We start from the raw sequence: 13,470 nt of genomic DNA, 5'->3' as shown, positions 1-13,470 counted from the left end.
TTTTATGCCTGTGCACCTATGCATTGGAGCACAGTAAAGAACCTTAGGTCGTAAATTGTCTTGCTCTGCCTCCCAATCGGGCCTCTTATTTGGTGCATAGCCCCCCCCCCCCCCCCCCCCCCCACACACACACTTTTTTTCTCATGTTGACAGACTTCCCTGACACCAGCAGGCTTGTTAACTATCGTTACATGTGAGCCAGCGTTCTTTGTGAACATAGCTGCTTGAATGCTAGGCTTCTGAAGAGTGGGGAGTGACCGAGGCTCGTGTTTTGCAGGATTCCTGGGTGGTAGTGGTGGAGGCAACTTCTACAATGGCCGTAACAGTCAGCCCCCACCGCAGCAGTTTGGACGTGGCCAAAGGGGTGGCGAGCACTTGCCTCCTCGCTTCCTCAAGAAGCAGAGCCCTGGCAGTGCAGACGAGATCTCCTTACGGCCAGCCCAAAACTCCATTGTGCTCAAGCCCAAGGCTCCGCTGAGCTTCTCAAAGACGAACACTGGCTCCACAGGAAGCACACCCCTGGGACCACACCCTCTCGCCAAACAGGCCATGAAGGAGGTGAGTGTTGGAAACTTTAGCGTTTTCGCACTGATTGTTAAGTGACCATGCTCAGGGAGTTTATTGTCTTGCAAGGTTTTTTTTATTGCAGAATTTTTAAAAATTGTTCAAATAAAGGTCGAACTACGAATTTGTTGCAGACTCCAGCACTTCTTTTGGGGGGGGGGGGGTCTCGACAAGCATGCTGTACCTTTCATAAATCACATGCATCACTCTGGAAGCTGGAACGCATCTTGCAAAAGAGCTGTCATAATTGTTGACGGTGCACTTGACCACAGTAACTAAGTTAATATGGAATTAAATAAAAAAAACATTTTTTATAAAAAGCCTATGACAGTGAGGCTGCTTTTCTTATTGCATGCGAACTGGTTGTTGAGGCAGAAATACTTTTTGAAACTGTTGTGACTAACAAAAGCTTGTTAATCAACTTTTTAATTACAGTAGACTCTTAGTAAACAAAAATCTGTTAAACGGAACTGCTGCTTAAACGGGACTATTGCCTTTTCTATGCTTGGTTTCGGGCTTGTGTTCTGCCCTCATGTTCGCCTGTCAGTAAAAGGAACTCCTGTTAAATTGAACATATTTTCCTCGTCTCTTCAGGTTCCGTTTACCGAGAGTCTGCTGTATTCACTTGTGGGCAAGTGCTTATATTTCAAAGTTGTAGTGCCTGTCGATTTGTGGCATACCTAATTTATAAAAATAGCAAAAGTTGCATCTAGGTGAAGATTTTCATCATCCAACGTGACATACGGAGGAAATCTGAACTGTTCGTGTTCGTCATGCCAAGAGCATTGGAGCATAGGCATGACACGTGTCACGGAAGTAGTGAAACTTAAATGAAGACGCATCAAAGTGAAATCAGGTCAGAAAAATAGGCAAGCATTCTGAATTTCGTAAGCAGACAGCTTCATGTTTGTTTACCATGGGTAATGCATATTTCTACCCCATTCCCAGTGTCCATAATGATGGTAACTGCGCCAACTGTGGCGCCATTTCTCGGCCTTACAGTTGCCACCTCAGCCACACAGTCCTTACGCTGCCATGTCTGTCGCAACAATCGATATGCTGCTGCCACGAGCTCCTTCAATGTAAAAAAGGTTGACCCTTCAGTGAGGTCTTATAGCTGCGGTTGCATGTGGTGCAAAACCTTCTGCACTTTTTCTTGCTCGGTTACTAGCTCTCTGATGCCATCGTATTAGGCCTATATAATGTACCGTATTTACTCGCATAATCCTCGCACTTTTTTTGCCAGAAAACCGATGCAAAGTTGGGGGGTGCGAGAATTACGCGGGAAAACTTTCTACGAAAACGCAGAGAGCCAAAAAGAAAACGAAGTGGCCGCAAATTGCAATTCTCACAAAAGCACTTTACAGCAAGTTTTAAGAAGTACTAATTAGAACTTACCTCAACAATAAAAGCAGAGGTTCAACACAAGGCAAAATTTATTTGAGACGCAAAAAGTGGAAGCAGATAGTCGAGAATTAGAATACCATACGCAAAGCTTGCGGGCGTTGCTGGCGTAGTGGTAGCGGTCGGCACTCAACAGGAGCCCTCAAAAAGTAAGCGTAGGACGTCGGTATTGGGCTGATGGCTATTTAACAGAATTGTCCGCAATTTCCTTCTGAAGAAATACAGTTTACCATCAATCCCAGTTTTAGGCACACGGCAAGGCGCAACGCGCCTTAGTGGCTTTAAGCTGCCGTCATAAGTAGCGAACACAAAACTTGTAGGCTCTGAAGGGCCTACCGGCGGCCCTGTTGTCGTTGTTTAGTGCATGATCTATCACTTGCAACTTGAAAGCAGCCGTACAGCTTCAGTATCGTATCGCCTCATAACGTGACAAGATTACCGACACAACATACAAAACACGCTGCAACGCGCACTGGCTACTTCGGCTTGGATTGGATTGAATCTCTGTGCAATAGTACGCTTGATGCATAAAAGATGGCGCCAGATCGCGTGCACTATCATCAGTGGCTGGAAAGAGCAGACAACATTATTGCAGCAGTTTTTGGGGGTGCGATAATTACTCGAAGAAAAAAAAGCAATCATATTTTTGTTGGGCGATGTGGGAGGTGCGAGAAATATGCGAGTGAGAGGATTACGTAAGTAAATATGGTATGTAGCCTGTTATGTGCACTTTTCCACAATATTGTCATCATGTTGTGCAGCGTTGTCTATGCTAATTACCGTATATACTCGTGTAAGGGCCGCCCTCGTGTAAGGGCCGCACCCCAACTTTGAAAGCGGATATTTCGAAAAAAAAAAAAACAAAAGTTCAAAATGTCCCGCCAGAAAAGTGTAGTTAGTTCATTTACAGCCAGATGGCGCTGCACGCTTTTCCGCTTTTATTCTACTTCCGCCGACGCGCCGACCACGCTGTTGACAGCGCGCCGCCATATTTGCCTTGTGCGGCCTCTTTGTTGGCATCGTTCCTAGCATCGTGTCGATACGTTGGCAGCGCGACTTCAGATCGGTGTCGTCGGTGTCACTTTGTTGGTTGTAGTGAACCCTGCAGAAGCCAGCGCACGTGACGGACGATGGGCCGGCATCTGAGATCATTCACTGCAGCATTTAAGCTGCAAGTGATTGACTATGCCGAGGAGCACGGGAAGCGGGAAGCTGGACGAAAGTACGACGTCGATGAGAAGCGCGTGCGTTACTGGATGAATCAGAAAGATGCCCTCGCCGCTACTAACAGGAGCCGAAAGGCGTTTCGCGGGAAAAAGTGCAAGTACCCGCAACTCGAAAGCGAGCTCGTCAACTACGTCGTCGACACACGAAGGGACGGCTACGCCGTATCGACTGACATGATACACGTCAAAGCCCTCAGCATCGCTCGCCACATGGAAATACCCCCGGCACAATTCAAGGCAAGTCGGGGCTGGGCTACGCGGTTTATGAACCGTAACCAGCTTTCTATTCGGCGCCGAACGACGATTTGCCAAAAACTGCCGCGCGAGTACGAAGACCACGTCATTAAGTTTCATCGCTTCGTGAATGCTCTCAGGAGGGAGCATGAATACGACCTGTCCCAAATTGGGAATGCGGACCAGACACCTGTGTGGTTCGATGCACCGGAAAGCACCACAGTGGATTTAAAAGGTGCGAAAAGTGTGTCTGTGCGCACGACTGGTGCAGAACGCCAAAGGTGCACTGTGATGTTGTGCATCACGGCAGACGGCAGGAGGCTTCCGCCGTACGTCGTATTTAAAAGGAAGACTCTCCCAAAAGAGAAGTATCCTCAGGGAATCGTCGTACGTGCGCAAGAGAAGGGCTGGATGTCCGAGGAACTGGTCGTTGACTGGATTAAGACCGTCTGGGCAAACAGACCTGGAGGGCTGTTACAACGGAAAGCCCTCCTTGTTTTGGACAGCTTTAGGGGCCACTTGACCGACCGCGTCAAGAACCGAGTTGCCGCAACTCGTACGGACTTGGCCGTCATTCCCGGTGGCCTGACGAGTGTGCTGCAGCCGCTCGACGTATGCGTCAACAGACCATTCAAAGTGGAATTTCGCCGATGTTACTCTGAATGGATGGCTGGAGGCGTCCACGAGAAGACCCCTACAGGACGGCTGAAGCGGGCGTCGCTCCAACAGGTGTGTGAATGGATTTTGAATGCGTGGCGTGCCATGTCAGTAGAAGTAGTTGCTAAAAGCTTCAAGGTAACGGGAATTTCGAACTCCATGAACGGCACCGAAGATGACCGTCTCTGGGAAGACGCGGACGCCGAGGCGAGCTCCTCCGAGAACGAGGACAGCGAAATGGAATCCGAATAAAAACATTTCTGGCATGTCATTTGTGACTCTTGCACTCTGCTACTGTTGCATAAACAGTACAGACCTTTGGCCTGTACTGCCTGTACTAAATCGGCCTGATTCGTGTAAGGGCCGCACCTAGCAAAATTTTCGAAAAAAAAGTGCGGCCCTTACACGAGTATATACGGTAGGGGCCAACTTTTCCAGCCGCTGTTGTAGGTTCTATGCTATCTTGCACAATTGTATTTCTAAACAGCCTTTTTAGTGAGCGTAATACCTTTGTCAACAGGGTTCGATTGTTGCTCTTACCACAGCCCCCTATTGTGATCAAGCAAGTGGTGCAAGACAAGAACCGTGCTAACCGCAGTGCTCCTGAGCGCGAGAAGGGGGCCACCCGTGAGGAAGTGATAGCACGGGTGGATGAACTCTTGGCTTCCTTGAAATTGTCCAATGGTACTGAACAGCAGCAGCAAGGCACCACCACAGCTAACAACACGACCAACAACAATGGCACCACCACTCCTACCGGGGGCAGCGACAATGGGCTGCCGGATGAGGCAAGCCGGTCTTTTGAGGCACTGAAGATACCCCGGAAGTTTCTCTCGGAGGCCCTGGCACATGCCATGTTGGCCACTCTGGACAAACCTCAGGCTGAGCTGCTACCCCAGATGGCGCTAGCCTACAAGAAGGATGGTGGAGCAGCCTACCTTGAAGCCCTGCAGGCAAGTTCATCTTGAAAATTTGATTGGGACAGTTACGAGGCAGGCTACTGCAAAATTCTAATCAGCAGGAAACACGAGAAATTAAGGGGGCAGACTGGTCTTTGGAACCAAAAAGTGACAAAAAATTTATTGTTTAAAATTGACATATTTGGTCTTTGCAAGTATTTTTCTATCTCTGTAAATTTTCACACAACAGGAAGTGGTACTTGGTTTTTGTTGTCATTCTAACTGTCCAGATTATTGGTGCGGTCAACATGTAGAACCTGCAAAAAAAAAAAAATGAACAGACTTCGAGGCTTTTTTATAATTTGCTGGCACCTGTGTTAGAACCCCTGCTACGAATTTATGAGCGCTTTCATGAGGATTGCAAAACATGCGCACCATAATTGTTGCTTTTTGAAGAAGCTGTGTGTTTTCAGTTTTTTCCAATTTTCTCAAAGAAGTAAGTTTACGACTCTTCAATTTTGAGGCCTCAATATCTCTGTAGCTAGGACAGGTGCAACAATAATTCTTTTTGCAATGGAAACCTGTATGTGTGTAGAATGCAAGTGTGGGAGCAGAATTTACAGCACAAGCCTTTTTAATTAATTATTCATGAAAATTGTCACAATTCTAACTGCTTTTGACAATGAATAGTTTCTTTGGCTGTAAATTAATCAAGGAAGGCCTAAAAACAAAATCTCTTACATACACTCAATCGATAGTTATTGGTCTACGTTGGCATATCTTTTAATATTACTTTTAATTAAGCACTCTTAATTCTATGGCGGCCTTCAATATGGGGTGAACTCACGTTATCTCAGGAACAAGATGAGTTACAGGAAAACTAATTAAAATTTGAAATCAGAAAAAAACTGCATAATCCTGTACAGTTTTATCAAGATCAGAGAAGAAATAAAGATGTCTAAGACCTTTCTGCCCCCTTAATATGCGACAAAATAAACCATACATATGTTTTCAGTTGTTTCTCGGGGCCACAGCAACGTAATTTGTGAATGATTGCCAGGAATGCTTTTAGGTGTCAACAATCTTATTTGTACACATAAATGTGCAGTGCTTGTATGTTGAATTAATGAATCGGGCATAGGCGTGCACACGAGGGGGGAAGGGTGGAGTCTGTGACCCCCTCTTTATGTAAGAGGGGGAGTGCATTCGGCCCTATACATTGACTGAGAGGAGGACGCTGCAATGATCCCCCCCCATCCTGTGAAGGGTGTACAAGATGGGAAGGAAGGTCGATCGCTGATGGCATCCCTGATGTAGCCGGGTGGAGAAACTGAACGCCGACAAGAGGATACGAGAAACATAACAAGGGTTTATGACATTATTTTACACTTATTTACAGAAAAGAAGGGATAGTGGTTTAACAAACCACGAGCGTGGTGGTTGAACACTACATAGTTCAGAGCCAGGTTCAGAGAGCCCCGTCCAGCACTCTGCTGCTTCGTTTTATGCCCTGTCGGGCTCCTCCTCTCAGAGTCGAACACCAATCACGCACACACAGGTGAGGGAGGCGAGCATGCAAGGTCCACGTGAACACTGCATGGTGGTGGCGCCAGTATTGCTCTTCCGCGTCGTGTGTGTGCCGCCACTTGAGAGTTCCCACGATCCTGGCAGCATACTTCAAAGGGTCCGCCGATTTTGTTCGCTCAATTAGCGGGGTAATTTGCGGTGGCCGTTGGTCTCCTCCAGGAAGGTGCTGTCTCAGTTGGCCTCTCTCGAATGGTTAGCGGCGTCTTGGCGACACGACGTCTCGCCCTCCGGCTAGCACGTACAATGCATGACGAGCATAGGCAGTCTGCCGGTCGGCTTGGTGAATGGGGGATCAAAAGGGAGCGCCGCTCCTCGGTCAGCTCCGGCGCCGGGCAAGCCAGCTTTGCCGTCGCCCGATGAGTCGCCGAGTCCATTAGTCACCGCTTCTGCTTGAAGCGACGACAAAAGGTCCGCTTTTGAAGGACGTGAACTCGCCTCTGCCCGCCGCCTGGTCTGGAACAATCACTCAAATACTTGACAGCGTCGGTAAGACTGGGCGCTGAAGGGATTGAGAGATGAATCCCCAGGCCAAACCTAACAAGGGGAACTCTGCGTACGCCTTTAGAACCATATGTGCTGTGGTCCTTGACAGCCGGCCCCGCCGCGGTGGTCTAGTGGCTAAGGTACTCGGCTGCTGACCCGCAGGGCGCGGGTTTGAATCCCGGCTGCGGCGGCTGCATTTCCGATGGAGGTGGAAATGTTGTAGGCCCGTGTGCTCAGATTTGGGTGCACGTTAAAGAACCCCAGGTGGTCTAAATTTCCGGAGCCCTCCACTACAGCGTCTCTCATAATCATATAGTGGTTTTGGGATGTTAAACCCCACATATCAATCGATCAACCCTTGACAGCCGGTAGCCCCAATGAATTCTTAGTATACTTTTCCGCATGATACCAGAGCTTTGTGATGAAAGCGACATAAGGAGCGCTTTGCAGGGGATCAAATGCTAAAAAATTTAAAAACCGCTATGCTTTGTTATTTTCTTATACTGGTGGTGCTTGTTTTTCGGGTGATTTATGGCGTGCCCACACAATCTGTGAAAAATTGGGAGCCTCCCTTGTAAAAAAGTTAGCAGGTTTTGTGGCCATAAATCTGGAAATTTGGGAGCCTCCCTTGTAAAAAAGTTAGCAGGTTTGTTGATGCGCCTCACTCCTTCGCCAAAACCATCCATTTCCTCTTTCAGTTCTCATTTACAGTCAAACCTCGTTATAACAAAGTTGAAGGGGCTGTAAATGCTTTGTTGTAACCATTAGTTCGTTATAGGCAATGTTTATTTCTACCAGCAATTAGCCAGCAAGAGAGGATGTACACACAGACGAATACAGTTGATCCTGGATATATCAAACTCGGATATATCGAATTATTGGCTATACAGTCGAACCCCGCTACAACGAAACTCACTGGGCGCAGAAAATATTCCGTTGAAGCGAGAATTTTGTTGTAGTGAAATAAAAAAAATGTAGCTGATCTGAGCTAGCAAAACAAAGGAACGTTTATTCTTAAAAGAAGTGTCCACTGCTTCCTATTCTTTCCCAGCAGCGTCACGACGCAATTCACGGTCATGCATAGCGAGGCAATGGTGAAAACCATGCTGAAACAATGCCTACAATCAACTTGTCAAACAGTTGCATTAACACGTTCACTCCAGCAGCCGTCCGCCGGCATGTGTATCCGACAACGCCGAGATGGAGGCAGGGTATCGTGGAGCAGTGACTTTTGCCTCGTTCTATACCATTCTTATCATACATCACTCGCGGCCAGCTGATTTGGGTGATCATGCGTACGAACAGCCGCTAGCCAAGTGCGAATCAAATGATAAGCATTGTAATCGGAAAAGGCATCGCTCTGCGGTTGCACGCAGCGGCAGCTGCGTGAAGAAAACCATGAACTGAGTGACTGAGCTTCAGCTTCAGATCGTCTGCGGCATCGGCACCAACATACATGCAGAAAGTGTCGCAGTCAGGCACAAGTCTGCTATCAAGGAGAGCGTCCTACGACGTCTGGGCATGGTCGCCTGCGGCAGCCAACATCGCCGAAATCTTTGACGCCAGACTCAACGGCTTTCAACATTGCCGACTTCTGCTCAATCGTTTACTTTTGCGCTTGCGTTTGCAGCTGCCGTTGTCCATCTCGTGTCTAGTAGCAGAAACCGATAGGAGGGGTATTGCTCTTCCACAGCGAACGACTAGGACGAACGCCACGATCTCCGCCGCCTCGGCGGCGTGCGAGGCGCTGGCGCGGAGCTGAAGGGGAGAAGGGGGTCAGATGCGTGGGCGCGTCAATGAGTTCTACAGGAGAGGTTGGGATGGCTGATGCGCACGCTCGCGGAGTTGCTGCACGGACGAGTTCATTAGTTCCTGAGGAAAGGGGAGGCAGGGAGACTTGCTCCTACACGCGTGTTGGCAGGCCGTTGTTGTCACCGCAGCCGCGATGAGACTTAAACTGTTGCGCACTAGATATTGAATTGACGTATACCAAAATGGTCAGTGAATGCTCATTGCAGTCGAAGAATGGTTCGTTATATTCATTGTGAGGAAATTATTGCTTCGTTAAAATGTTTTAAATACATGGGCATCTATTGAAATTGTAAGGTGTGTTAAAATTGCTTCGTTATATCCATTAGTTTGTTATATCCCGCTTTATTATAACCAGGTTTTACTGTGCCATTGCAAAGACAGCTTGCATCTACATGTCAGGCACGTGCAAGGGCAGAACGACGATGCTGGCTCTAGCATCGCAGCGTTCATCGATGAGCTGAAAAAACAAAAAACATAGCTGCAGCGTTATCTGTAATCTAAATGCTAAGGTAAATTAAGGAGCATTGAGGCCTCGACATTCGTGCACACAATGTTTGAGGCTTTAATGCACCAAACCGGTGGTGCGGCACACATGCCTGCCTGTGATTGTCATGTGTTCCGCAACTTTGCCACATGGTGATACTTTACGTTCGTAGCAGAGGTTGCAGGGTGACAACTTTTTTGCTACTACCGTACTCCATTACAGTGGACTCCCAATAAACGAAACTCTCTTAAACGAAAATGCCTCAACGGAACTAAACGGACTCATATGGCTGGATTTCTGTGTGTTGTGCAGTAGAATTCATCGGTTAATTGAAACAGTGCTTATTGGTCACCTACGGTTAAATGGCACAAACTCTAAACACGGCATAGATTCGCTCAAGCCAAAGGTAGTCTCACAACCATGGCAACACCTCGAGATCGAGACAAGCAAATCCAGTAGCCATTCTCGCTTGTGGCTGTGGGAGCAGAGTCTGCGAGTCAAGTGTGCGTTAGGCCTATTTGTGCAGCTAAGTGCGGTGAATCACGGTGTTATTTCGGCCCGATAGAAAGGAAGCGGACATGCACTCTCGCTTGAAAAAAACCTGTGAATTCTTCAGGAGCTCGATCGAAGTGGCCTGCCGAAGGAGAAGGTGGCAAAAAAAATTATATCCTGAAATCAATGCTGTCGCAGATCTGAAAAAACTGAAAAAAGATTGAAGTTGCTGTTAAGAATGGGACCTTTACATCTAAACAGGTGCAAATGGTGCCTTATGAACAACTAAAAAAAGTTATTTTTCTGTGATTCAAGTGTGCACGGGGTTTCGATTTGCCCATAAGCAGAGCAATTCTCGAGCAGAAAGCTTGAGAGATCGCCATGCAAATGGGTGTTAAGAACTTTGTCCTGAGCGACGGATGGCTCAACTGCTACAAAACACTCCATGGCCTAGTCTTCAAAGCACTCTCAGATGAGAGTGGTGCAATCAGTCAACAGGGACATTTCCACCGACTGGCAACAGGAGCGGCTGGCAACGACTGGCAACAGAAGCCTGCTCTTCCGTTCCATCGTTGCAAAAAATGCTATCTCTTGTAGCTTCACTTCTGCTTTTTTACTTGCCGTCCTGTAACTGTTGAGGCTCCAAAACACCTTTGCTTACAGCGACCTTGTCGACAACCGACGGGCTCGTACGTGAGTCAGGCCTACACCGGTGACTCGGCGACCGCCGTTGAACGGCGAGAGTTTGCTATCCTCCTTTTCCTGAGTGATAGTGTGGCTCTTTTTTGTAGTTCACAAATTACAAACGATCGCTACACCCGCTTCACAAATTAGTGCAACGAGGAACTTCTTTACTGTGGCAGGCAGTCGACAGCATCATGACAAAATGGTGCATGTCTGTGTGCGTCATAATGAAGAAGCAGACGCCGGAAACGCCACTTGGCCAATCGGGTGCCTAGGTTTTGTCACAACCCCCAAGCAGCCAGTTGAATCGCGCGGTTGTGCTTCTTGGTGCGTTTTTGCAGAAAAACCAATGAGCAAGGAGAGCCACTGATGGCAGGAAATTGAAGAACGACCCTTCCGAACGAGACCAAGATGACTACGATAGCTCGCTCGTGTGTAACGGCAACGGCTCGGCGTGGAAAAAGCGCGACTTATGTCTATTTGTGCTCAGATTCATCTCACAGAGGTGTTATATATTGATTTTGCGCCAAAAATAGTAACGCGAGAAAGTAGAAACCTCTCAGATAAGTGCAAAAATAGTTGCAGATTCCGAAAATGTCAACTTCAAAAAGTAGTTTTTTTCGCAATTTTCAGCCTTTTAAGACCAGTGTCCCCCCTTAAGGAAATTTTGATGAGCTTTGATCCACGAGATGGCTTTACCGTCGATGGGATGGGTCTTTTTTATAAGGCGCTTCCATCAAGGACTCTCACCTTCAAAGGCGAAGCCTGTAGTGGAGGAAAACGCAGTGAAGATAGCATCACTGTGCTGTTGGGTGCAAACATGGCAGGAGATGAGAAATAAAGCTGCTTGTAATAGGAAAATCGAGGCACCCACGTTGTTTCAAAGGCGTTCGACAACTGCCCGTTGCGTACCATGGGAACTGAAGAGCGTGGATGAATGACCATGGCCATTTCCGAAAACGGGCTTCGGGAGGAAGACTCAAGATTTACGAGGCAAGGCACGAAGGTTGTCTTCATCGTGGATAATTGCCCAGCCCACCGTCAGGTTCAACGACTCTTCGCCATCACTCTGGAGTTCTTGCCAGCTGTGATGGTTAAGGACGTTCGTCACTATGTTTGTCCATAGAGGACGAGAAAGGATCTAAACAGATGCAAATGGTGCCTTATGAACAACTAAAAAAAAGTTATTTTTCTGTGATTCAAGTGTGCACGGGGTTCCGATTTGCCCATAAGCAGAGCAATTCTCGAGCAGAAAGTTTGAGAGATCGCCATGCAAATGGGTGTTAAGAACTTTGTCCTGAGCGACGGATGGCTCAACTGCTACAAAACACTCCATGGCCTAGTCTTCAAAGCACTCTCAGATGAGAGTGGTGCAATCAGTCAACAGGGACATTTCCACCGATAATTGCCCAGCCCACCGTCAGGTTCAACGACTCTTCGCCATCACTCTGGAGTTCTTGCCAGCTGTGATGGTTAAGGACGTTCGTCACTATGTTTGTCGATAGCGGACGAGAAAGGATTAACATGAACAATTTATTTGATGGCACGGGTGGAACGGCTGGCGGCGCACGGATACGCTACCGTGTGCAGCGCCGTTGAGTCGGACGTCGCGGCCAACCCAGCAGTCAGGGTCGCAACTCCGGAGGTCCAGGATCAGGCCACGGCTCACGAGGACCACACCCGGTAGGTCTCGCCCACGAACCTGCTCCCGGCCACTGCACCCAGGCAGGAGCCGTTCAGCAGGCCCCGTCCTTGGACCTTGTACAGGTTGACGGACTCGACCTCGAACAGACACACCGGGGTTCGACCTGGCCTACACGTACGGGTCCCACGTCCAGCTCAGGAACGCTGCCAGGAACTCGTCCTCTCGAGCGGCGCACCGCTTCGTCTGCCTTCGTGGCCTCAACCCTCGAGCTCTTTTTCCCACGTTCCTTCTTCTTGGCCAGGGCACCGCCAGGTACCCTCGGGTGCACACTGCAGCTCATGAGCTCGCGGCCCACGTCCGAGTCTGGCGCGTCGCTCGGTACAGCTCGGCACCGGTCGGCGATCCTAGATTCAGCCAGAACTCCCCTGGCACCTGGATCCTCGGCCACCCTGAACCTCGCCCGGCTCCGTGGTCCTCCGAACACACTCCCGCGTCTCGCCCGGCAGAACGTCTCGCTCGTCCCTTGCCGATGTGCGACGCTTTGGTGACATCGGCGCTTGATGGCATGGGTGCGACTGCGGAGCAGTCAACCCGCATCGGAGACGCGATGCTCCATGCGGGGAATTGCCAGCCCGTCCAGCGAAGAGTGTGCGCCGAGACGCGATGCTCGACCCAACTGTGACCATTAGCCAGGCCACGTTCATCGCTGTGTCGAACGGCTGACCGTGGGGACGCCTCGCCGAGATCCGCGATGCCCTCGGCAAGGAAGAGAACAGCAGGCCAGACCGCGCCCCGAGATGCAGTACTCGTGCCGGCAACGCCGCCCTAGCTGGTGGTTGGACGGCAGCAGCGTGGACGGCCGCGTTCCCTGGCCGGAACCTGGATCGCCTGCGTCCGACGCTTCGGCCCGCTGTCTCCCGTCTACCGCTGCTTCGGCTCGTCCCCAGCCACAAAGCTTACTGCCACGTAATGGTCACACGTGGCCCAATCGTGGCACGCCACCTCTATGGGCCACCACAGGTCATCAGCTGATTGGCTGACCTCACGCGCACATTACACGCGCCTTGCCCCGCACTTCCGTCGTTGTCGTTTTCTTCACTCATCACACCAGCCAATGCAACGGCAGTGATACAGTCGATGGATCAAACGGTTATTCAGAACATTAAAGTTCATTACCGCAGACAATTGCTCCATCAAATGCTGCTTAAAGCAGGCAGCGGCATACTTGCCAAGTCTCCCGGTTTGGGCCGTTTCGTTTGTACGGTTGTCATGAAAATCTCCCGGAAATCGAAATTTTTG

General features: G+C 49.2%; 1 protein-coding gene across 3 annotated transcripts in view; it reads left to right on the top strand.

The window, feature by feature from the left end:
• The window catches only part of NAT1 (N-acetyltransferase 1), a 61,638-nt gene that overhangs the window by 5,563 nt on the left and 42,605 nt on the right, over positions 1-13,470 (top strand). For all 3 annotated transcript variants that reach the window (XM_037421397.2, XM_075877445.1, XM_075877452.1), the window contains 2 exons: positions 278-558; positions 4,631-5,038. In XM_037421397.2, the coding sequence (XP_037277294.2) occupies positions 278-558; positions 4,631-5,038 (689 nt within the window). The remainder of the gene's footprint in view (positions 1-277; positions 559-4,630; positions 5,039-13,470) is intronic.

The sequence above is a fragment of the Rhipicephalus microplus genome, chromosome 2 (genome assembly GCF_043290135.1).
Source record: "Rhipicephalus microplus isolate Deutch F79 chromosome 2, USDA_Rmic, whole genome shotgun sequence".
NCBI lineage: Eukaryota > Metazoa > Arthropoda > Arachnida > Ixodida > Ixodidae > Rhipicephalus > Rhipicephalus microplus.
The sequence above is the reverse complement of the archived record's forward strand: the minus strand, read 5'-3'. Positions and strand labels throughout refer to the sequence as shown.